At 36.2% G+C, this 25,875-nt stretch overlaps 1 protein-coding gene across 1 annotated transcript in view; it reads left to right on the forward strand.

The window, feature by feature from the left end:
* The first annotated feature begins 41 nt into the window (after window positions 1-41).
* NUP155 (nucleoporin 155) overlaps window positions 42-25,875 on the forward strand; it is a 28,704-nt gene continuing 2,870 nt past the window's right edge. The window contains exons 1-32 of the mRNA XM_087927373.1: window positions 42-308; window positions 2,417-2,554; window positions 2,956-3,052; window positions 3,266-3,336; window positions 4,393-4,485; window positions 5,142-5,312; window positions 5,965-6,066; window positions 6,377-6,450; window positions 6,911-7,002; window positions 7,112-7,209; window positions 8,158-8,310; window positions 10,352-10,452; window positions 10,697-10,867; window positions 11,581-11,691; window positions 12,827-12,921; window positions 13,908-13,996; window positions 14,640-14,702; window positions 14,819-14,969; window positions 16,780-16,846; window positions 17,390-17,508; window positions 17,935-18,038; window positions 19,083-19,216; window positions 19,550-19,741; window positions 21,070-21,208; window positions 21,410-21,545; window positions 22,289-22,442; window positions 22,754-22,858; window positions 22,980-23,134; window positions 23,221-23,350; window positions 23,649-23,762; window positions 24,014-24,134; window positions 24,887-24,997. Coding sequence (XP_087783499.1) covers window positions 170-308; window positions 2,417-2,554; window positions 2,956-3,052; window positions 3,266-3,336; window positions 4,393-4,485; window positions 5,142-5,312; window positions 5,965-6,066; window positions 6,377-6,450; window positions 6,911-7,002; window positions 7,112-7,209; window positions 8,158-8,310; window positions 10,352-10,452; window positions 10,697-10,867; window positions 11,581-11,691; window positions 12,827-12,921; window positions 13,908-13,996; window positions 14,640-14,702; window positions 14,819-14,969; window positions 16,780-16,846; window positions 17,390-17,508; window positions 17,935-18,038; window positions 19,083-19,216; window positions 19,550-19,741; window positions 21,070-21,208; window positions 21,410-21,545; window positions 22,289-22,442; window positions 22,754-22,858; window positions 22,980-23,134; window positions 23,221-23,350; window positions 23,649-23,762; window positions 24,014-24,134; window positions 24,887-24,997 — 3,790 coding nt within the window. The 5' untranslated portion in view covers window positions 42-169. The remainder of the gene's footprint in view (window positions 309-2,416; window positions 2,555-2,955; window positions 3,053-3,265; window positions 3,337-4,392; window positions 4,486-5,141; window positions 5,313-5,964; window positions 6,067-6,376; window positions 6,451-6,910; window positions 7,003-7,111; window positions 7,210-8,157; window positions 8,311-10,351; window positions 10,453-10,696; window positions 10,868-11,580; window positions 11,692-12,826; window positions 12,922-13,907; window positions 13,997-14,639; window positions 14,703-14,818; window positions 14,970-16,779; window positions 16,847-17,389; window positions 17,509-17,934; window positions 18,039-19,082; window positions 19,217-19,549; window positions 19,742-21,069; window positions 21,209-21,409; window positions 21,546-22,288; window positions 22,443-22,753; window positions 22,859-22,979; window positions 23,135-23,220; window positions 23,351-23,648; window positions 23,763-24,013; window positions 24,135-24,886; window positions 24,998-25,875) is intronic.

Consider the following 25,875-nt stretch of genomic DNA (forward strand, 5'->3'; position numbering starts at 1 on the left):
TTTGTGATTCCTCTCTAGGAGCTTTGCTCCTCTCTGATCAGCCGCCGCGTTGGGCGGGCGGGCGGGCGGGCGAGCGCGCGGGGGTTGCCGGGATTGCCCGCGAGGCGCGCGGTTCCTCAGCGGCCCGCGTTGGCCCCCTTGAGAGGCCGGGATTTTCTCCGCCGCGATCATGCCGGTCGCTCTGAACCCCGCGGCCGCCCCGGCCCTTCAGGAAGCCCTGGAAAACGCGGGGCGTATTATCGACCGGCAGATCCAGGAAGACCGGTGCTACCCAGACCTCTCGGAGTTGCTGAACGTGCCCGCGCCCGGTGAGGAATGCCTTGTTGGGAAGCGTCGGATTTTCCCTCCTGGGCGACTACAGCGCCCATAATTCTCGCCCGGCATGCATGCTTTTCCGAGGAATCCTGTAATTTTGTGCAAGGCACCCACTTTTTCCTGTTGTACCACCTTTTTTAGTGACACCCTTTTTCAGTGTCGCACCTCTGACTGCAGTGATTAAATCGCTTTTTTAATTAAATCGTATTGCCTAATGGTTTACTGCCCACTCTTACCAACGGCAGTCTCGTCTGGGGGTGTCTCTCCGAAACTTAATGTAGCTTTGCCAACGGCAGAAGTATAGGTACTCACGATCACAATTCATCATCTTTTAACAACCCCATAATCCCTTGTGGGGCGGAGTCTGGGCAACTGAATGGAGCTAGCAGTGTTTACTGGCCGGATGCCCTTCCTGTCGCCAATGCAGACTTTTGTTTAGTAGATATGTTCTCACTATGCCCAGAGAGAGAAATACCTGCCTCTACCTAGGATGGAACTCACAGCCTCCTGATTGTGAAGCAAGAGTTCCACTTCTAGGCACCACTCCTACTTAACACCCACAATTGACCTCTAAATGTATGTTGCTAAGTGAAAAGTTTGTTGAGTGAGTTGTGCCCCATTTTACGACTTCTCTTGCCGCATTTTTTTAAGTGAATCATTACAATTGTTAAGTGAATCTGGCTTCTCTATTGACTTTGCTGGTCAGGAGGTTGCAAAAGGGGATCACATGATCTGGGGACATTGCAAACCTTCATAAATATGACTTAGAATAATGTTATTATCACTTTGAATGTACACTAATCGGCATACATTAAATTGAAATTTCGTTGCATACAGCCGAACTAGTTGTCAAACATCCAAACATAAATCACATGACTGTGCGGATACTACAACTGTCATAAGTATGAAAAATGGCCTTAAGTCACTATTTTTCAGTGCCATTGTAACTGAATGGTCACCAAGTGAACTGTAAGTCAAGGACCACCTGTATTCATATACTTTTATGACGGGACATGGGGAGAATAATCTGTCTCTCTTTGCTGTCACATGACAAAATAGAATGATCCAATGAAACTTAAGACTGGAAAATAGGATATATTAAAAATAAAAGCAGTTAATAACTACAACTATAAAGCTGAGTAGTCAGGTCTAATTTTTTGGATAACCATAGTCAGGCTGCAAGCTAAAAGTGATTGCAAATATATTGTTTCCAAGAAAATTACAGCGTAAAATTTACCAACATGGGAAGGTTTTAAAACATCATTTCACTTTTAAAAACCAAAAGGATTCAGTTGAATGAAAAGGTTTACATTTGGCTTTGAAAAAGTAAGATACATGTCAAGTAAACCTGTTGGTTATTTGCAGCCAGCCTGCCATATGTATATGATAGAAATATATTCCAGATTTAAATTTGATATTTTTAATAAGGTAGCCAAGTTTCTAAGCAGATGGCAGTTAATTTGGCTGATCTCGAGATCAGTCATCAGAGTGGTTGGTTGTGTCATCTTTTTTAATCTAAATCCAAGGAAGCTGTTCTGGGGGTAAAATAAGCGTCTAATAGAATGAGAGAAAATAAATTTAGTCAGTTGAAAGGCAGATTAAAGATTCAGTTCAGGTATGTGTGAATTCCTCTAGCAAAAATGTAACTCTGAGGCATGCAGCCATAAAAAAAATCAAAATATTCCAATATAAAAATAAGAACAAAACCCGCAGTCAAAGCACGCAAAGAAACATTGCTTCCCAAAATAACTCACCTAATTCCTTGTCCCAATGCCTGAAGTAACATCCAGGTCTTCAAAGATATCAGTGACTGTGGAATCCTTTTAAAACATATATTTGGGCTGATTTTTCAGAAGGATCTAATCTTTTTTTAACAAAATTATTGCTTGAAGAATTGTGCCCCCCACCCCACCCCCAATTTCTCTCAGATTTTTCAGAGGTAACTTCTTATAAGTAAATAGACAAACAGAAACAGAAATAGCAACCAAAAAATACTAGGAAAATCATTTATGTACTGTATCTCATCAGAGTTACATATTGGTATAGCAGTATTTTTGTTGTGTCTTCTTACTGTTTCTTTTTTCATTCCCCTCAATTACAGGTAGTCCCTCCGTTTCTGGCATGTCAGATATGGATTATCCATTACAGGGGCCTGGCTTCCTTTCCATTCCCTGCCTTCCAGAAATAAGTTCAATTCGAAGAGTTCCTTTACCCCATGAACTTGTTGAGCAATTTGGACGTATCCTCATTTTGATATTAGTGAAATGTTATGACAAAATTTTATCTCAAAGATTGAAAAATGTATTAGAAAAGTTTTTATTATTTTTATTAATTTTGAAGGACTGAGATGTTGGTACTTTTTAAAAATTATAGTTAAGAATAAGGAATTTTGTCCTGTGGATAATTCCCCCCCCCACTGGAATAGACTTTAAAAATTGCTTTTATTTACATAAATTTGTGCCAGATAATGTTAAAACTCTCAGAAGTTGAACATATGTGTAGCATTAAAAATGTATTTTGAGATTTGAGTGCCCAGCACAATACTGCAATCTGGATTTATATAGTTGCCCTGATCTCTTCTTGTATCAGGCAATATCTTCTAAGTTCCATGTATTTATTCCTTAAAACTGGGTACCTCAGATATGCAATGTAACTGTATGATGGGAGTGTTTCCTGAAATCAGTAGAGCATGGTTGACTATTGATAGTGACATCTTTATGTGGAATTATGAAGATGGGTATGTAGATGAAGAATTTGTATCTTGGAATAAATGTATATTTGTGTACATGTATACACACAGGATATTCGACTCAAAGTTGACTGTGATATATATGTACGATCTGCATAAAAATTAAAATGGTACCCTTACCAGTTCCAATTCAGGTTCCTTGAGAAATATGTCCTACATCTCTTATATTTTAATACAGCTTTCTTGTGTTGCTTTTCTTAGGGGAGACCTTGCTTATTTTGATGGTCTCAGTGAAACCATTCTTGCAGTTGGATTGGTGAAACCAAAAGCAGGTAAAAGATTATATAACCAAGCCATCTAGGGACAGAGCAGAGAATGGGGAGTTCTTATTTTTTGAGAGAACAACCCTCTATTTGGTATCTGTAAAAAAAAAAATTTGAAGTAGTTTTTGTAGAAATTGTCCTTCATGGATATCTTCATATAAAGCAATTAGGATAGCAGCAAATTCCATGTCTTCTGAAAATGGAAGCACAGTTGGCAGAGTATCTTTCATGCTGTAAGCATGATTTTCACATATTTAAAAGTAGCAATGGAATCTTCTAGCCAGAACAATATAAAGAAACGATGGATTGTTGGTTTTGTGTTTTGTGTGTGTGAGTGTGAAGCGGGGTATTCTCTGGTTTCTGACCAGAGTGAGCCATGCAGTACATTTGGATGAAGTGGAAAACCAGGCTGAACTAATAGGGATAATTCTGCAGCCCTCTCCATGCACAAAAGAAACCAGCAGCTTCAAGCAAGTATTTCCAAATAAGCCTTGAGCCTTGTTCATGTGAATTTGATAGTACTGTATACATTAACAGAGCGGCACAAATTCTTTCAAACAGACATTTTTCAATGCATCTCTTCCAATCCTAAAAGTAAACCCTCCCTTCAGGGTTGTGTGTCTGCTTTGTAAGCTTATCCCAGTTTGCCTTCTTTACCTGTGTTTCAAAGCAAGAGGGTTAAAAGCATATGTGTATAGGGAAGTAGTTGATAGCAACTTTCCAAGCAGTCATACAAACTTGACTGGTGATCAAAAAAGGCTTTCTAAACACTCCCATGCATTGCAGTATGCCTCTTTTAAAGGAGTTGTATGGTTCTATAAATCAGCCTAATTGAAGATTGACTACAGGGATCTTCCCCAGGATAGAAAATCAATAGTTACAAGACTTGCAGTAGTATTTCAGGCTATCAGGTATTATGAAAGTTCCCTTCGTCAAACTAGCATGCTATATGTGAATCCTGATTTTAATTTTGTTTAGAGACCACTATTTATAGATTTGGACAATATTTTTGTTAATGAAAAACTGATATATGGACACGTTTTCTTTTATTTTTATTATTCACAGGAATCTTTCAGCCACATATACGGCACTTGCTGGTTTTAGCTACTCCTGTGGATATAGTAATTTTAGGACTCAGCTATACTACCTTGCAAGCAGGTAGGTTGAAAGTGTATCCTTTCTGTATGCCACCTTGAGATGGGCAGCCATATAAATTTTATCAATCCATCCATCCATCCATCCATCCATCATTATAATTTGGAGAAGTACCAGGTTCTAAAGGAGGAACTAGAGAATATGTGGAAAGCAAAGGGCAAAGTGGTCCCAGTGATAAGTAGGAACATTCAGAACAGTGATTCCTAATCTGGAAGAATGGCTCCAACAGATTCCAGGAATGCCATCAGAGCTCTGTGTTAGGAACAACTAAGATACTATGCAGAATCCTCAAATTCCCATGCCTCTGGTAGAAGACTGAAGATTGAGGAAGATACATACCATCCATAGGGATGTTTCGGCTTGTTTTGAATTAAATGTTGCCTTTAGCATAGGATAGAAATATGACATGCAAAAATATGTGTGTTAATACAGGCATTGATCTTAAAATTGTTTCTGCAGGCTTAATAGATGGTTAGACTAGAAGACGCCTGAAGTCTCTTCCAGCCGTATGATTTTGTGTTCTAACTTTTCAGTGGGTTACTGAGAGAAAATAAGACGTAATAATTTCTAGTACACAGATGAGATTCTTTGTTTTTTTTGATAATTGCAGTATCAAGGGGTTTAAACAAACCAAACAATAATTTATTTTGTCTCATCAGGCTCTGGAACCCTCAATGATAGCATGTCTGGTGGAATGCAGCTTCTTCCTGACCCCCTTTACTCACTTCCTACTGATAACACATATCTGCTGACTATAACCTCTGCTGAAAATGGACGCATTTTTATGGCTGGCAAAGATGGTTGTCTGTATGAAGTTGCTTACCAGGCAAGTCAAGTTTGAAATGGCATTTTTCAGTTTAAAGCCAGGAATCACTGCATTTTTAAATATAAGGATCATAAGAGAAAAGGTTGAAGTATTTTTTTTTTATTTTAGTAATGGACAGTGCTAAGAGATTATCACCAGTAAATTTTCTGGGTTAATGTTTAGAATTTTGTCAACTACAAAGCATTTAGAAGTGTATTTAATATCAATAGTTGCTCTAATAGATTTCACAGAGATTAAACTGCTTTTTCTTGCACGAATATTATCATATATACAGAGTTGTAACAAGTTATTTAAAAAAAAAAGAATCTACATCTTCCAACTGGGAAACAATACTGCTTAAGCGGGGATGACAACCTACTGAAGCTTTGAATAGAAATTCAGTGCCCTTTATCAGTACAAACATCACAGTTTAAATTCACAAGTATGAAACTTATGCAGAATCCAAAAGAGAAGCACAACACGCAAAGTGTGCAATTCTATTTTGTACACCTTCAAAGAATTTTTGGATTAGCCTTGGTTGAAAGTATTTTGATTTCCCCCCATTTAAAATTATCATTTGCTTTTTGTAACAGTTAGGTTTACTGAATAAATTAATAAAATAATCCACTGATTTGCATACTTGTTTATAGCTGATGAATTTTTATTTTTATAGGCAGAAGCAGGCTGGTTCAGTCAGCGCTGTAGGAAGATCAATCACTCAAAGAGCACCCTTTCTTTTCTTGTTCCGTCTTTACTGCAGTTCACATTCTCAGAAGATGGTAGGTGATGAATAATTAATAGTAACAATAAAACATAAGTATATTTGTGTAGACAACACAATAATATGCATGGCCCATCTGGTCCAACTAACTGGTTTTATTTTACATCCTAAATTATATATATAACAATTTCTTTTTAATATTATAAAACTAAATTCTTGGATAATTATTCTGAGTTTTGATACTTTTCAGACCTCCTTTGCAATTGATTTAGAAAAGTGAAACAATTCACATTATAAAAAAATCTTTTTTTCCAAATAAGCTCTAGGCCTTCAACCAATAATTCTGAATTTTAAAATTAATTTTGTAGATCCCATTGTTCAAATAGCCATTGACAACTCCCGGAACATTTTATATACACGCTCTGAAAAAGGGGTGATACAGGTATGACTCAGATATTCTGATTATTTGTGGCTTCTTATGTTACACATTGTCAGCACAGTGCATGTTGTTTTTATGCCTAAATTCCGTTGAAAGTAATGCAGAATTGATGGTAGAAATGAATGCATCGTATGCATTTGCTGCAGGCACTTCTATGTATCCTGATGCTTTTTATATATTTTTATGCTCTTCCCATCTCTTAACGATTCATTTGCAAGACTTGCCTGCGGTACAACAATCCCAGGTTTGCTGTGTCCTTCATCCAGAATGTCCCTTTTCCTTTGGTCCTGTGATTTATTTATTTTTATTATGCCCATGCTTGCATTTAATTCAAGAACTTCTCATGTGCTTTCCTCCATTGGGCCATGTAGCATGGATACTGCCTTTCTGTTGAGTACAGCATGGAATTAATGATAGATTGTTTTATTTTAAATCCACTAAAAACAATATAATTAAATTACAGGTTTATGATTTAGGTCCCGATGGCCAAGGGATGGTGAGAGTTGCTTCTGTTTCTCAGAATGCTATTGTGTCTGCAGCTGGAAGGGTTGCCAGGTAAATTATGTCACCGAAGAAGCTGTACTTAAAGAACCCACCTGTTTTATTTGAGATGATTTTGTTTTTCCAAAGTACTTCAGGTGCCCTTTTGATTTTTTTTTTTTAGGACCATCGACCGTTCCGTGTTTAAACCAATTGTGCAGATTGCAGTGATTGAAAATTCTGAGTCTATAGATTGTCAGTTACTGGCAGTCAGTCACGCAGGTAGGAATTCAGTGTCCTATCTTATTTGTCTAGTAGGTGATCGTGAAGAACATAGCATTTATAAGACTTTTACCTCCTACTCGGGTTGGTTATTGTAATGGTATGTGGGAATGACCTTGGGAAAATGGCCAAGAAACACTGCCCAGGGAACAGTCAGATAAGAAACATTGTAGCCTGTAGCTGGATAATGGCAGGGCAAGGGGCTCAGAGGGGACCCTCCCTAATTTCTTGGGCTCTAAAGGAAACAGCAGAAGGATTGTACTTTCAGACTTACAAGATTTATGTCATCCTTACTAGGTAGACCAGATAGGAAATATGGCCAGATGAGATAATTGTATTTTACTATAATGCTACATTAACACACTCTTGCACTCTTGGGAAAGATAAGTGGCAAGGCACCCGGAAGAAACATAGAGATACAATGAATTAATTTTGAGAGGGGGGGAAAATATCTAGCAAGACGTGGAGGCAGGAAGCTCCGTTAAAGAAATGGTGCTTAAGCTAAACTGTAGCCATAAAGTAAAGTTCTACAGTGACTATTGGGTATTTCAGCAGAAATCACAAGAATGGCTCCAGCTGTTTAAAGGTCCTATGTTCCAACATCTGTTCACCATATGACTTGGGCCATTCCTGATAATATAAGATATCTTCCTCAGCCTTTCTCTGTAATATCATCCTACTTTCAACAAATACTATAATGCAACTTTGATCTTCATCTTTGTGTAATTGATTTCTTTCTTCACTCTGCTACAATCCACATAACGACTGTGTACTTTGTATATTTTAAAGAGTGAAAAATAATTACCTCATTTGTCACAACAGGATGGTAGATGCACATCTCATTTCTACAGTATTAATGTTCTGAAAGCCATTGATTAATGAAATCTCTGTGTCTTATGTATTTCTGTCAAACCTATAAGCATTACAACCGCATCTTTTTTCCTGCAGGTGTACGGATGTATTTTAGTGTATGTCCATTTAAGCATCCTTTTGCTCGTCCTTCAACTTTAACGTTGATTCATATCCGCCTACCTCCAGGATTTTCTGCAGCTTCTAATGTGGAAAAGCCGTCAAAGGTTCACCGAGCTTTATATAGCAAAGGTACATTTTGTAGATGGCAAATGTTCATTTTGTAAATAAGTGGAGCAAGAGTGAATAACATTTGAAGGATGGGGACCGCATACAGCCTCCTGACCCTCTTAAAACTATAAACATAGGAGTGTGTAAAATATTCCATGCACAAACCATAGAAAGCATGGAAAACTAGTTTTCTGTGGTCTTTGTCCAGACTAAAATCTTTGGTCCAGATATGTGCCTGGGACAAAGGTTTTGGGGCAAAGTGAGAACAGAAAAAAGCCCAGAATATTGATGGCATGATAGTAGAAAAACCAAAAGAAGTCATTGGAAGGCTGGAGAGGAGTGGGCGGTGTAGACTAGTTGCTTCAATATGATGCTTTTGGGCTTCAGTGGGGATGGTAAAGTAGGTCTCCTCTTCCTACAAGAATTTTTTGAAGAAAAATAAACTTCCTACAAGAAACATTTTTTGGTCTAAATCCAGAACAATTCAAGTTTTTGTCTTGCTTCTCTGCTTGGCAGAAACACAGTTCTTTTGACTTGAATCTGAAAAAAAATATGTTTCTCATTACATGAGCACCTATAAACAAGAAGCTTTCGGGCACATCTTTGAAAGTTGTGGAGCTAAACTTTTTAAGTTTCTTCTTAAATGTATGCCTGTTTAGTATTTTAGGGTTAGGGTTAGAGCATAAAATTGTGGAGTGAGAACAGACCATCTTTGGATGCAAAATATTTCCACTTCCCAAATAGACATTTAGCAGGAAAGTAGTTGCTCAGTTATGTGAATTTAGATTTCTTGGGGGTGGGATCAGGGTTTTCCATTTCAATTTTTGAAATCTTGGGGAGAAAACATGATATGCACAGAATAACCCTTGAGTAACAAGGATATGCACATGGAAACGTTTATGAGAGTAGTTATGAATAATTATTCAGCCACACACAGATACACTAAATTGAGTTAAAGTTTACTTTAAGAAATAGCACAGTCCAATAAACGATCCAGGTCATACACGTTTAACAGTCCAAAGAATATCCAATTACAAAGTCGTCTTACTGGTTGCCTTTGTCATTTACAGTAAACGAAGATATCAAAGTATAAGCACAGCATAAATACAACAGAGAACCCTAGATAGCAACAGAATGTGAGAGCAAGCTATGATCTCTAGCTCCCTCTTATGGCAATTCGCAATACAATCAACCAATCGGAATCAATACAGTGATTTTTTTCTTAAAGCTACAAACATACATCGTTGATTTATATATTGCCAACTCAACTAATTGGGGGACAGATTCCTAACAAAACCCCTGAAAATCAGATAAAAATTTGGAGCAGAGGGCTATGTACATGTCACAGGTTACCAATCCCTGTCTTAGAAAGTGAAAATTTAATTTCAGTATTTGAATCTACCATATTCTGAGAAATTAAATAGATGAGGTCACAATGAAAAATGCCAAAATCCTTATATACATATACAGGTCTATTAAACTGTTCCTTTTCAGTGCAAACAGCATTATGGAAAGTATGGAAAAGAATAATAGGCAGGAGAGAAGGGGTATACAAGGAAATCTTACTAAAAGTAAACCCATTCACATCTCTATACCTCCCTGTTCTCGGAAACATATTTCCACGGTATCCATGTATCACTTCATGTATTAGTTTTTATAAAAGAATGTAGCGTTGACCTTGAAGAATGAAGTTGTTAAAAAAAGATTATGCTATCCTGAGATGGACTTCTTATAAGATGGGACAGAAAGCAACTTGGACAAGTGTTCCAGATTCTGTTTTCCGGGTTACTATAAGAGCATTCTTTAAATGCTTGCTGGCCTGCTTCTTGACCTGGCTTACTGTACCTCAAAGGACTGGCATCAATTTTTAAAAGTTTTTTTAGCCTATTGAAAAAACAGCCTTTATTTATTTACTTGGTCCCATTGTCATTTCTTTCTTCTTGATGACCAAATCAAACTCGATAATTAACTTAATAATTAGAGGGATGTTAAATACTACCTTCACATAGTATGGTAGATTCCTCTTTTTCCAATGTAAAACTAAATATTATTTTTCTGCCAGGTATTCTCCTAATGGCTGCTTCAGAAAATGAAGATAATGATATCCTCTGGTGTATTAATCACGATTCTTTCCCTTTTCAAAAACCAATGATGGAAACCCAGGTAATTTTTCATTGTGTGCGTCGTTGTTTTGAAAGCAGCATTTGTAACAGAATTTACATTTTCTTTCATCTTGATCTTTCTTAATTTGGTTATTCATTTAAGTTTTCGTGCTGCTCAAATTCATTGCCACCTTTTTGACATTAACTTTCGTCCAGTGCAGTAGCCAGATTCCAGATTATGAACAGCTCTGCTCATTGCTAATACTAGTGTGTATGTCTGTGTGATTGTTCACATTTTGTTTCAGACAAAAACAGCTGTCGATGGGCATTCTTGGGCACTTGCTGCTATAGATGAACAAAATGTTCCTAAGATTGTAACACCACTGAACAAAGAATTAATTCCAATAACAGATTATCCTATAGTTGTGCAACAACATATGTTACCACCAAAGAAATTTGTTCTGCTGTCAGCACAGGTAGGCATGTGTGCCTATTACATATGTTATGAAAGGCTAAGATGTAAAGTTCAATAGTAAGAAATGAAACACTGGTCCTCCACAGAATCACTTTCAGAATCACTTAATCTCATTATTTAGAGCGTACAATTCCATAGTGATTGTTGATCCAATATGGAATTGTTTTGACATTTTCCATTTTGCTTAATTGAAATGCAAGAACTTGAATATTTTCTGAAAATTTTCTGAAATTTAAGAAAATGCCCTTGAGCTTCACAAATTTCTCAAGAAGTTGCAAATTATCAGATCCTTCAATGTAATGGCTGTTGCTTGATAGTTAGCTATTTAGGCTACAAGAGATGCAAAATAAAGATAATAAACTCAAAACAAATGTTTAACTTATAAGAATTAGATTTGGGCTTTGTGACTCTGTACATATTCCTCAATTGCATAGGATGGGGGAAAGATTAGAAGTATATGCCTACAAATAGACATAAGAAGTGTGTGTATGTGATGTCAGTAATTTAGCTTCAAAGTGTTAGGTATTATAGCTGCATGTTTTAGTATTAGGTTCAAGTTGACCTGTATTGATGTGGGGAATGTTCCTGCTGCACTCATTATTCTCCAGTTTTGTAAAATAGAATTATGAGCTGCCTAACTTTTCTGAAATTGAGTAAGAATTGTAAAAACGTTATATAAATTTTCAACCATTTGCTACTTTTGTTTTCCGTTAGGGGAGTTTTATGTTTCATAAACTCAGACCAGTGGATCAGCTAAGACATCTCTTTGTGTGCAATGCAGGAGGGGATGGAGAAGATATTGAAAGATTTTTTAAACTTCATCCAGTAAGAATTCTTAACTTCCTTTCTTAGCTGATTCGCACATCATTGTTAATTGTTCACAAGAACTTGTGTTCTGTCCTAGGTCTTAACATTTCGCATTTATCTGATATTTGATACTGTAGCTGGTTTAGTAATCATAGTTGTGACCTTCAGTCCGAAATAGCTAAGTTGGTTATTGTATCTTTACCCACTAAAACATTAAATGCCCAATAGCTTTCACTAATCCCTAAGCCATACAGATTCTTAATGTATGATTTGCATGTACAGAAGCTATGAATTGTGATTTATAGACTACAATGGTTGGTTTATGCATTTATACATATCAAATCAATAAGTGACTGAAGTCACAAAATAATGAAAAAAGTATGTTCTGTGAAGCAAGAGAGTGTTTTAGCACAGCTCAGTTTGTTCCTATAATATAAAACCTGGGCTTGCTCTGAGAATATGGATTTTACTTCACCACAATATACAAGATTTTAAATAGTTTTATGTTTTCCACAATATTTGTAGTTTACAAGCCCAGTTCAATATCACATTTGTTATTAAAGAAAATAATACTGTTTTACCACATTAGTGACCAGCTAAATGCTTCTTACAAGATCGGAGATGAATATTAGTCTACTTTGTAGACTTAATTTAGCTCTCCAAAGCATGGCATTTAATTCTCTATAGATTCATTCATTTTTATCCCAATATATCACAATTATAATAAAATATTTTATGAAATATGTTGCATAGCTAGATAAACAACCAGGTAACTTTACAAATTTTAGTAAGAATCCTATTATTTATACTATTGATGAGAAAAGTTTCAGTTTCCACTCCAATGTCATTGAGTCCCACTGAAGTCATTTGGAATTAAAATGTATAGATTATTTTTGTTGTTTAAACTTATATGCAGCCTAAATGTCAACAACTCTGGGCGGCTTACAACAATCAAAGTAATTAAAATAAAATCAATATAAGATAAAGATGAAAGATGACAAGTGTAATGAACCTAAGGGCTGTCATTCTTCCTCACCAAACGCTTGAGTGTAGCTATTTCTTACTAACCAAAATGCCTCTTAATTCTTACCATAACTATTGTGTAAAGAAAGATCTATCATTTTACCTTATTATTTACTGGTGATTTTTGCAGGTAGAACAAGCTTGTGCTACTTGCCTAATCCTTGCCTGCTCTTCTGCTGCTTGTGATAGAGAAGTATCTGGCTGGGCTACTCGAGCATTTTTCAGGTAAAAATAGTTCATATTTGCAATAGAACCAGGAGATGATAGTTAATCTATTGTTATCACAAGAAAATTGGATTGCTTTGAATTTTAGCTGGAGTATATCAAATTTTGTTGTTTTTTTAATAGCTTCCTCGTGCTATTTTTTTCTTTTTGGGTACTCTCCTCAGGGAACTGGGGGCTGTTTTGTTGGAGGCCCACTGTTAGTTAATTCCAGAGCTATATATAATAAGTTCAAATGCCTCTAAAACTTGGTGAAGGAAGCAAAGGCATGCGTAACATGAATCAGCAAACAGACTGGGAGAGGGTGGGGAACTATTTCTCATTTTGGTGTGCTTCTGCTATCATGACACTGTGGTCTGGGAAGGTAGTGGTGATGATCCCTTGTGATAGCCATACCAGGCATCCTGCTCTACAAATGGCAAGTGTTTGTACCCAAGTAAGTTGAGGCTGTTGCTGATACATCTGTACTTCTTAATACCATTAAAGGATTAATGTTGGATTCTCTTGAGCCTTCCACTCAGTATGGGAATCTAGTATGGCTCAGAAATTGATCGTCTCCATGGCAGCTATGGATTTTTCCCAATGCAGACTGGTCCCCAATCATACCTGCTTTCACTGGATCACAGTCTTTTGAACTAAACAGATAGAGTGATCTGAAGGATATGAATATCAGATCTTCATCATGACCACGTAGTCTACCTATAGCTACTCAACACTACTGATCTCAGTATAGATTGGGGACTGATTAAGATGGTCCACTTGAGATGTCTAAGGGATCTGGCCCAGTTTCCAGCAAATCCCTGGGTTGTTTTTTTTTTCCCCTCCTGTCAGTAAACCAGGCAATTATGCTACTGCCTTTCATCTCTGTAATATGAAGGTTTTCTAATCTGATTTTTGATTTAACTGTATCATATTTGTTTCATTTTAATGCTGCTAAAAAATCTGGAAATAGATTGCAGTATTATGAGTTTTCATCTAAACAATTACAGATATGGTGGTGAAGCACAAATGCGGTTCCCTTCTAGTCTGCCACCTCCAAGCAATGTTGGGACAACATTAGGCTCCCCTCTTTTACCTGGTAAGTGGTGAATGCGATTTATGCTCTTTTTATGTTTATGTTGTGCCTGTTTATTCCTTGTTGGGAGTGTTTTCTATTTTTAAATATTATTTTAGAGCAGCTTGTTCTTACTCTCTTTTTAAGTATTAGTAGTGCTTGATTTCAGAATCTATTTATTCTTGTTCGGTTTTGAAAAAAGGGATGAATTTTCTACGATACCATCTTTAAAAAAGAAAAAGAAGGCACGTACTTATTTTGGCAAGAAAAACTGAAGCTTAAATTTAGCCTCTCTTTTCTCTCTCAAACATGTCTCTGCTTGTATACCTTCTCCATTTAAGCATTGAAAAAGGAAAAGCAATCAACAGATTTGTACAAATCGAACTTTCCGCTTCATTTCTGTTTCTTTCCTACATGCAGTGCAAAGACAGATTTTTTTTTCCCCTGCTGTCCTTACTTTTGGCATCTCTTTAAACTTTAAAAACACTCTCCAGGAACAATGCTTTCATGATGCCCATTTGGGTATGAAAAGGAATGGTTAGTTTTCTTAAAAGAGAATAGTGCTTTTCAAACATTTCCTAACCCTAGGGTATATCTCCTGAAATTTATTAGAGTTACATTCATATGTCTGACAGAAAGTGATTTCCTTGTGATTTTTATGCATTAGGTTCACCTCTGCCTGCTGGTAGTCCCTACTCTAATCCAAGCTTTTTAGCAACACCCACACAAGGTATTTTCTTTTCTTTTTCAATAACTTATTTCAGTTGTTGAAACATATTACATACATATATAACAGCATATAATTAAGATTAAACTGCACCATTAAATAATGGGTTAATATTTCAGGTTTGCAGCCTCCTACCATGTCCACTCCAGTATACACTGCAGGTGGTCACATGACTCAGCCTGGCACTTCAATCAGTGGAATGGTGTGCCCTGAGATAGTGTATTCTGGAAAGCACAACGGTGTCTGCTTATACTTTTCCCGAATAATAGGGTGAGTATGTTTTTCCTCGAATTCGAATGCCTATCAAGGATATGCAAAACTCACTCTTCCAGGACAGAACATTCTACCAGTAGCAGAACTTTGTGTTTTTCATCTAGATTATATTGATCTGGCTGTTCCGAGGATGGTCTGCTAGTTTTCCAGAAATATACCTGTCAGGCATCCAGAAATTATCCATTGCAAATCAATAACTCCGAGCAGGCACAATCTCCAATTGATTTATTAGGAACAACCCTGGTAACGTCTGTGAAATTTTAAAACTGAAATCATTCCCAGACCTTCTCAAAAATTCCACCCTATCTCCTCCCACTTTACTACACTTCATTAATCACGAGAACCAATTACTTTACAGCTAAAATTTCTAATGCGACATACTAAATGACCTTGGACTTTTCAACTACTTCACCACCACCCCAAACATTCTTCACACAACATTCTTGTGACAGCTATGAATTCCAGAGCTGACAATATCTAGTTTGTGGCATTCCAGGTGTGGAAGAGTCTTTCCCTGAAACAGTGAGTTTTGCAGACAGTGCACAGCCTAACTGGATTGTTTAGTCGTAGTTACAGTTAATGGTACCAATCCACCTTCCACTAGCCATATTTAAGTTTAAGGATGATGGAGGCACATAATAAAGTCTGTTTTAGTTAAAAGCATAAATTCCCAGCCTTCCTAAGGCTGTGCAGGGAGAACATGGCCCAAAGAGTCATGACAGTATGTCTTAGATAGATTAAATTATTTTTGGCTATTATATGTGTATTGGCTCACTGTTCCTTAATGAAAAAAAATCTGAAGATAACATTATTTTTCTGTTTTGGGGAAAAAAAACCTTAACAGTTTTGTACATTTGTACATTTATTTTCTACTGTGTAAAATATCTTTTGGTAAAAGTTTCAATATGTTACTCTGATATGGTAAAAAAAAAAATTATCCAAATACGATTTTAATATTTCAATTATAATAGTTCATTGAAATGGTGTGAAGAAAATCCAAGTTTTGCTTAGTTGTTGTTAGGACACAAATTGCCCAGGATGGACAGAGGCAGGTTAGGATAGAATCCTTTATTGCCCTGTTAAACTCCACAACAAACGGCCCTACAATGGCTGTTAAGGTTGTACCCAACACTTTCCAGAAGGCAACCACCCACATTCCAACAAATAAAAAACAATGACCAAAAAGACCAATTTGGAAAGGCAAAGAAGAAGTCCAAAGATGAGGGACAAGTTCATGGGGCAAATATTCAGAATCGAGGTCCATAAGGCAAGGCAAGTCCATGAGGCAAAAGACAAATTCACAAGGCATGACACAGGCAGAAACAAGAGTCAAGGCTGAGTTTTTTCCAATGATGGTAAACAATGGTAAATGATGGTAGGCTTTACAACAACATCACTTGGTGACAGAAATTACAGTCCCAATTGCCTGTCTAATTTAAAGACTACCTGTAATATATAATTATGCCTATGGATTTGGTAATGAAAGGGGAACTAGTGCATATATATTACAAATTAGTTACCTTTTGAAGTAAAAAAATTAAAAGGGGGGTGGACCCAAGCCCATATTATAGTGTAAGAAATTTGTAAATTTTGAAAAAACTTTCAAATGAAAAACTGCCAAATACATATACAGAATTTGTTATAGATAAAGCATGAGTGGTTTTAATGCAAGTATTAGGAAAAAAGCATATATTTTATATATTACATATAAAATAAACTTGTCTGTGTTGTTGGGTTGGTATACATAACATGAAAATTTTCAAAGTAGATTTTAACAGCATTAAAAGGTGAGTTTCCTGCTTTCCAGAAACATTTGGGATGGAAGCATAGTTGTGGAAAGAGTTTTCAAGAGTGGCAGTCGAGAAGTTGTAGCGGTAAGTGACGATGGGCGTTAATGCATGCTTCTCAGAATTTTTAGTAAGGATTTTATTTGTGATATGCAAAACGTTTTCAACTTTATATCAGCTTGATCACAGTCACTTTAATTGATAGCAGGTGTGCACTGACTAGTTTGAATGTGATTGGTTAATTCTGAACCACAGCCACATCCCTTATAAGAGTGTGTGAATACTCATGCAACTACATTATTCTAATTTATTATTTTTCCCCCACAAAACAATTTTAGTTTGTTTTTCAGTTGAACTGTTCAGCTTATATGTTATATTAAAGATGGAAAGAATTCTGAAGTGATTTATCTGGGTCTGGGTTTTGGATTTATACATCTCAAAACAGAGGGTGTCTAGACTTTCTATATCCACTGTATATTAAAGGCCCTGCCTGGAAAAAGCAGAAGGGTATATTTATTTGTGGCATGGCCTGCTGAAGGTGGCTCTTTGAGAGCCTAATGGTATGGGACCAAGGGAATGGAAACAGGAGTAATTTGGGCCTAAACCTTTGCCTTTCTCTCCCTCGTTTAGGTTGAAAGTAGTGTTCCCCCACAACTATTAGAATCAGTGCTACAGGAATTAAAAGGGCTGCAGGAATTTTTGGACAGGAATTCCCATTTTGCCACAATAGGATCTCTTAGAAATCCCAGGTAGGATGATTTTCATGCATAACAATAGATTTTAAAACAAATAATTGGAGGTATTGTTTTTAACTGTTCTATTTAACAATATTTCTGTTTCTGAAGCTGATTTGATTCCATAACAAACTTTTCAAATGGATTTATACATTTTAGTGCTGGCTGTAATTACAATATACTAATTCCGATAAATATTTCTGTACAGTTTGAAGAGTGAACAGAACAAGCTCGGTTCTTGCTATTTGCTAGTTTTGCTGATCAGCACTTGGTGTAGAAGGGTTGTAGGGATGAAAACTGTCCCAACCAGTCATTTCCAACATTTGTTGGCACTGATACTGACATCATTCATAGTGTGGCCATTGGAATGTTAACCTATGTCTGCTCCATTTGCAATCTTAGCATGCTGTTTACATGGTTGCATTTGTTTTCTTTACAAAGTTTCATCAACCCAGCTACCCTACAGCAGCGTTTACTTGGAGTGATGCAGTATGAGGTTGGAAGCTCTCAACAAATGCAGCAAGAAATTCAGAGGAAGTTTCATGGTAAACTTTGGTTTTATCATATATTTTTGTTAGGGGAAAAAGGTTATGAGAAAATAATCTATCTTGCCTCAGTGAAAAATAGTTTGTTTTCTTAAAAAAATTGATACTTAGAGAAGAAATGGTCTTTTCCAAAAGAGATTGAGCTCATAATGTTTAGTGAAGTCAACATATCAACAGATATAAAGCACATATAACAACTCTCGTACATGAGCTACACTAGTTATTACTGTGTTTTGGGTGCAATTCAAACCCCTACATGGCTTGGGACCAGAGCGCTTGAGGAATCGCCTTTTTTCCAGAGTCTCTATCTGTCCAACCTGGTCAAATAGAATGGGCATTCTACAGATCCCATCAGGCAAAGAATGTTGGCTGGCGGGGACTAGAAGGTGAGTTTTTTCTACAGTGGTCCCTGCTCTGTGGAACATCCTTCTTAGGAGATTAGAATGGCCCCAACCTTGTTAGCCAATCATAAACCTCTAAAAACCCACATACGCTCCCAAGGACTGAACATCAAGGGTCCCTCCTCTTGACTATATTGTTAACAGGCCAGATACCTTGCTTTTGTATGTATTTCAAATTAGATATTTTAAAGGTGTTTTTTTTTCTGTTTTAATGCTTTTTATTTTTATTGTTTTAAAATCTTTTAAAAGTTTAATTTTAATATATATTTTACATGCATGCGTACATCTACTACATATATATATTCCAAAATCTAAGAAATAATTTGCATTTAAGTTGAAGTTTATTGCATTGCATTACTACATAGACCTAAACTAAATAAATTTCCCTCAAGGCTGTTCACCCTCAGCAACTTTTAAAATGTGTGGACTTAAGCTCCCAGGATTCCTTAGCCAGCCATGTTGGCTAGGAAATTCTGGAAGATGAAGTCCACACATTTTAACATATTTTGAGATTGTGAAACACTGCCTTTGGCAAAACTGAATGAATATGGTGAGCCACACAGTCATATATTCTTTGTTGGTTTCTTGAAAAGGATTATACAAAAGAAAACAAAAAGCAGCAATCCATGTTTTCATTTTACAGCAGAAGCACAGTTATCTGAGAAAGCTTCCCTGCAAAGCATTCAACAGCTGGTGCGAAAAACTTGCCAAGCGTTGGCTCTGTGGAAGCTTCTTTGTGAACATCAGTTCAATATTATTGTAGGTGAGCTCCCAAAGGTATGTAACAGCTACATTTCTTTTTATGTGGTTTTTGATATTAGGGTAGCACAAAGCCATCTTAAAAATCTAGATAAGTTTTCAGAATATATTTTAAAGTATTATATAAAAATCTAATTTTAACCAGAACACAAATATAAAAGGATGGTTAACAGGCTATGTCAGTTTTTCGGCTAGCATAATTAAACCAATTTTAAATATGTATATATTTAAGGACAAGATACTATGTGCTGCAAATCATCTTCATTAAATAGTTTTTCATAAATATATTAAGATATCTGCTTAAGGTATATTTGGAGTGTAGCAGAAATGTGGTTATGCTTTTTTTTAAAGGAGTTTCAAGAACATCTGAAGATTACTACTTTCAGAGACCTCGTCATTAGAGATAAAGAACTAACTGGAGCTGTCATCGCTTCCCTTATCAACTGCTACATCAGAGACCATGCTGCTGTGGATGGCATCAGTTCACATTTACAAGACATTTGTCCGCTCCTCTACAGCACAGATGATGCCATCTGTTCTAAGGTATTTGAGAGTAGTTAAGTATACATCGTGCCACCTGATCCAGATTTATTACTTGACGGGATATGCATATGAATTTTATTTTTTTAAATAAAAACTACTACAAAAATGACTTGTTTTTTCATAAAATGTATTCATTGACAAAGTTGATTAGAAATAGTTAAATGTTAAGACATATTTCCTTATCACCAGATTGTATAGACATTCACTTGTATGTGACAGAAAACAGTCCATGGCTTCTCTAATGAGACTAAACAAAGGATGGACAATTAGGCCAAAAGATTACTGAAGGAAACGGTTTTAGATTAGGTTGACAAGATATTAGCTTAGCGTCAAGGCAGCATAACTCTTGGAGACTATCTTTTACCACCAATCCAGGTGATTATTGCGAATCCTTAATCAAGAACAGACATTGACTGGCTAAATTCAGTCACTGATGGTAAATTCCCCAAAATGCCTTCCACAAATGACTTTTCCTCTGTGATTCCCAAACCACAGAGAACATGTAGGCTGTTCTATTGCAGGAGTCTCCAACCTTGGCAACTTTAAGACTTGCAGGCTGAGAAATTTCGGGAGTTGAAGTCCACATGTCTTAAAGTCGCCAAGATTGGACACCCCTGTTCTGTTGTATTGTAAGTTCTACCCAAACTTATACAATGTACTAATTTGGCCTCTTATAAAGGAATTCTCAAGGAGAGAGTATTACTGGTATGTGACACAATTGCCCATAATGTAGCCAAAACTGCAATGAGGATGAGGTAGCAAATACTGAATAATAACATAGCATTTCTTTGATACCTTCAAAATTTTGTCTTCTCCACCTCCTTTTTAATTCTTAATTTCTTTTTAATTATTATTTTTATGAACTATGTAGATCACTTTTATTTACTCCAGGTTCTCTTGCTCATGAAACAAAAGAACCTGGAATAAATAGGGCCTAAAGGTAAAACTAGAGATGATTGGAAAGTAAAGCTGAAAGTGACTCCAGTAGTGGTATCACAAGTCGTAGAGCCTGTGACTTCTAAGCTATGAGAGTGGGGCTCTTAACAGATCCCAGGATCATCAGAGCTCTCTTTCCAGAAGAGTGCAGTGCGTGAAACAGCTTGAGTTAGTATGCACAATCTCAAGACAAGTATGACTCAAAACAGATGCTCATTAAATGTAAAATGTTGAAATCTCCATTTGATTTTTGTTTTAAATCTTACAGTTTTAAATCTTACAGAATACGACCAGAATCTTCTCTCAATAACTTCCTGTGATGAAAAATTGACTTCAAGTTCAAACACAGATACAGAATGAAAAAAAACTGATGTCTGCTTATGTTATTCTAGGCAAATGAACTACTGCAAAGGTCCAGACAAGTTCAGAACAAGTCAGAAAAAGAAAAAATGTTAAGAGAGTCATTGAAAGAATACCAAAAAATTAGCACTCAGGTGGATCTTGCCAACGTCTGTGTACAGTATAGGCAAGGTAAGATGCAGCTATTCGTTGAAAAGCTTCCACATCTTTTCATTTCAGCTATTGCAAAAATAATAAAATGTGTCAATACAGAAACAGATTTACTCAACTAACAAAGAGTTTAAAACAGTAACAGAGAAACAAATAGTTGAATTAATTTTAAATTTTTGAGGCATTTTGCCTAATATCATTTCCCCCCCCTCTCTTTTTAAGTGCGTTTCTATGAGGGTGTGGTAGAACTTTCTCTGACAGCTGCAGAGAAAAAGGATCCACAGGGCCTTGGACTTCATTACTACAAAAACCATGAACCAGAAGAGGATGTTACTGGCTGGCAGGCTTTCCAGGAGAGGTGAGTATTTTGGGAAATAGAAGGGATTTTTTTCCCCTAACAAAACATTTCCAGCAAAATATTGTTATCAGGAGTTAGGAATTCTCATATATGGGAGAAACTTTAAATTGCTGTAGACCGAGATATCACACCCAAGGATATGTTGCCATCACATACAGGTTATGTTCAACTTAATAACCACAATTGGAACCAGAATGTCCCTTGCTCTGCAAGGCCGTTGTTAACTGAATCACGCCCAATTTTACAACCTTTTTTTTAGATGTTTGTTAAGCAAATCACTGCAGTTGTTAAGTGAATCATGTAGTTGTTAAGCAAATCCAGCTTCTCCCCCATTGACTTTGCTTGTCAGAAGCTGGTTGGGAAAGTCACACATGACAATTAACACGACCCCGGGATGCTGCACTCATCGTTAATACATGTCAAATGCCCAAATTTGATCACATCATTGATTGTAGGGATACTGTAAGTGCGAGAACTCTTCACATTACTTTTTTCCCATTCATTTTGAATGGTTGCTAAAGGAATGGTTGTAAGTTGAGGAGTGCCTCTATTTCTTTCCCGAATTTACTGAGTGTTTTTTTAATTTGTACTGTAGAAAATTGTTCCAGTCTAATAAACTTAGGTCCAAGTAACATGTCACCTGAAACATGCGTGATTTTAAAATGATAAAACTTAAAGACATTGATGTACATTGTTTCTTTTCCCCTCATGAGCATGTTACTCCACTTGGCATCTTTTTACAGGTTAAATTGTTATAAATGCATCACAGATACCCTTCAGGAGTTGGTTAATCAAAGCAAAGCTGCCCCTCAGTCTCCCAGTGTGCCCAAGAAACCGGGTCCTCCTGTTTTGTCCTCCGATCCCAACATGCTGAGCAACGAAGAAGCAGGGCATCATGTAAGCGCTATTCAAGTCATATACTGAGCAGTTCCTTAGGGGTAAATGGGATTTCTTGGATCGTTTTTTTTTAATCTATTTATTTCCCTTATTAAAGCATAATAGCTTCTTGCATACAAGATTTTCAGAGATTATTTGGAGTATAGAAATATTCAATATTTGGTACTTTAGTAAATACTGAAGTATTCAGTATTTAATACTTTAGCATATGCTATTAAGGGTCTTTTTTAATTATTCTAAAAGTGAAGGCATGCTTTATATTCTTGCAACCACAAATAACATTTAAAATGTACCTGTCTTCCTGATTCTAGTTTGAACAAATGCTTAAACTGGCCCAACGTTCCACAGATGAACTTTTTAGTATTGCCCTTTATGGCTGGTTGATTCAAGCTGATTTATCAGATAAATTACTGCAGGTAAGATCACAGAACAGCTTAATGAACATTCATAAATATAGTTTCTGCTTCAGTTTCAGAAAAATAACAGATTAAATACAGCAACGGCAAATCGATAAGATTCCTCCCCCCATTTCTCTAGGTAAACTCTCCCTTTCTGGAGCCCTATCTGGCACGCATGGCCAAAATCGATCAAAACAAAGTTTGCTATATGGATTTGCTATGGAGATTTTTTGAGAAAAATAGAAGTTTTAGTAATGCAGCCCGGGTGCTTGCAAAATTGGCAGACATGCACAGGTAATATAGCTTTTTGTCTATTAAGACTTCAATTATGATTGCATTATTCTATGGATTATTAATTACATGGCTTTATTATTTAATAGCACTGAGATTTCGCTTCAGCAGCGCCTTGAATATATTGCCCGTGCTATCTTGAGTGCTAAGAGCTCAACAGCGATATCGCCGATAGCTGCAGATGGGGAGTTTTTACATGAATTGGAAGAGAAAATGGAAGTAAGTAAAAGGTGGTTTGCATGGCATTGATGCCAGTGTTGCTCGAAGGAAGCATATAATTTTTTTCATATTGTAATTAAAAATGAAAAAATATGCTTATCAACACCTTTCATCTGTGCTTTATTAAAAATAATAATTAAAAATGATAGAATTTTATTTGGTTATTGTGCTTTTGTATTGGGAGTGGTGCATTGGCTTAGAGGTGGAGTGATTCAAATACAGAACTATTATAAGCACAGTAATTATAAAAAGTTTACCTTTAAACTTTTCATTTAAATATTCTTGTACGTTTAATTAGGTTGCCAGGATACAGTTTCAAATACAAGAAGCCTTACACCATCAGTGTTCTCATCACTCTTCAGTGCAAGATGCGGTTTCCCAGTTGGATTCTGAATTGATGGAAATTAGCAAGGTATCTGAACTTCACCATTCTAGGTTCCAACTCTAAATAACTTGTTCGTTGGAATATATATTTACATCTTAAATAATTTATTTTTCCTATTCATACTTTGAAAACTGAAGCTGGCTTACTGTCTGTCTTATTGGCTATTTCAGGTGAAGATATGATATTTAGTATTTTCATTACTTAATTAGTGTAACATAATGTTTTCCATTTCTTACAAGTGACCAAATTGTTGCTATTTTGCCTTTTTAAAACTTTAGCTCTATGGAGAATTTGCAGATCCATTCAAACTCTCGGAGTGTAAATTGGCCATTATACATTGTGCTGGACATTCAGATCCTATCTTAGTGCAAACTCTTTGGCAAGAAATAATTGAAAAAGGTAGGTCTTTTGCAAGTAGAATAAGTCTTTGTCAGATCATTTTCCATCTCGTCATTTATATTTCCACTTTTAACAATTGTTTCTGTCATTTGACAACAGTTTCTTCATTTTCCATTATTCTTACCTCTGTTTGAGATTTTTCTCTTCCACTGCTGTCAATAATTGCCATCTCCCAATTTCAAAGGTCCTTTGAAATGTCTTGATGCCATGCCTTTATCTGTCATCCTGCAAATTTCACTGTTTTTCCCCATGCCTGGAGCTTTAGTCCCTTCTAGTGTTCATTCATAAATTTCTCAAGTTTGTTTTCAGCTGTCCATCTATATTGCATTTCTTTATAAACAACTCACATTTACATGAAAACGTTATTCAATTTACTCAATTTTTCAGGCTCTTAACAAAAGTTCTAATCAGTAAAGGAGAATATTTGTAGCTCGTGGTTGAAAAAATGTCTTTGGTGCTCTCTGAGTTTGGTTCTTTTCTTGTAGACATTTCATTATCCAAACTAGGTAACAGAATCAGTGCACTGATGACATTACCTAGTTTCAATTGATTGGAGTAAAAATGGGCTATCCTTGTTCGGAGAAGCTCCATTGAATGGACCTTGCCATCGGTCATTGCCATGGCATTATCACTATTCATTGGGAGACATCTAATTTGCCATTTTCCTCAACTGGACATCTGTTTATTGTATCTAATTGTATTGAGTTGAAGTTTGAAAGAACATATGTAATAGATTTTCCTTTTTATTTCAGCACTGAGTGACAGTCTTGCAATGAGTGCTCCTGATAGGATGCAGGCTCTTAGTCTGAAGATGGTAACACTTGGGAAAATTTATGCTGGAACACCACGCTATTTCCCTTTAGGTATATAAGTCAATTTTATATATTGAATAATATAGATGTGTCAAGAAGGAAGCTGAAAGAAAATTTGAAAAAGTCCTACTGCTTGTTTTTGTTGAATCTATGCCAAATACTTATTTCAAAATCTTCAAATGGTAGAATCCAGAAATACTGTTTGTAGGTTTTGCTTGTCATTTAAAACCAATAAAGGCAGAGCAGAAATAGGAAAAGAAAATGATGGAAGCCACCTGACTCTGGCATTGTATCCAAGCAAACATTTTAAAGGCTTACATTTTACCTTTTGCCTTGTTAGTTGCTATTGTCTTGATGAAAAGCAAAATTGGGGAGGGTAATAAAAAACTAGTAAATTGTGGCCAACTCAGTAACTAAATATGCTTCAAGTTATCATAGGACCAATGAATATTGATGTGGTTGCTAAGAGGAGAAACTAAGATACCCTCTTGGATTCAGTAATCTCATACTGATAATATAAATGCATGTTAATGAGCCTTTTACGAGACTACTCTCTCTTGATTTTTCTTTGATTTTTCTAAAGACCTTTATTTTTATATTAGTCAAGATAGTAGTAACTAAGAGTGTCCTGTGAGTGAATTCTAAAGAATCTGGGTTTGGCCCTTTTAACCTAATGTGCTCAGATATGTCTATTTCTTTCTATACCTAAGACTTCTTGATCTCCCTGACGCTTTAGAAGCTATGTTAAAGAACCTCAGCTTCTTCCCAACAGACTTAAATCCTAACCTGTCCTGTCACAGGCAGCAGTGTCTCTGTTTTTTATATCAAGAGACTGGTCAGATGGAGTCAAGAATGTTCTCTGGTTCCATAGATGAAAAAAAATGAAAAAAGAAAGAATAACATCGTTGCCATAACTCTATGCAAGAATT

The sequence above is a fragment of the Pseudonaja textilis genome, chromosome 2, assembly GCF_049901715.1.
Source record: "Pseudonaja textilis isolate UNSWEBS1 chromosome 2, rPseTex1.2, whole genome shotgun sequence".
In the NCBI taxonomy this organism is placed as follows: Eukaryota; Metazoa; Chordata; class Lepidosauria; order Squamata; family Elapidae; genus Pseudonaja; species Pseudonaja textilis.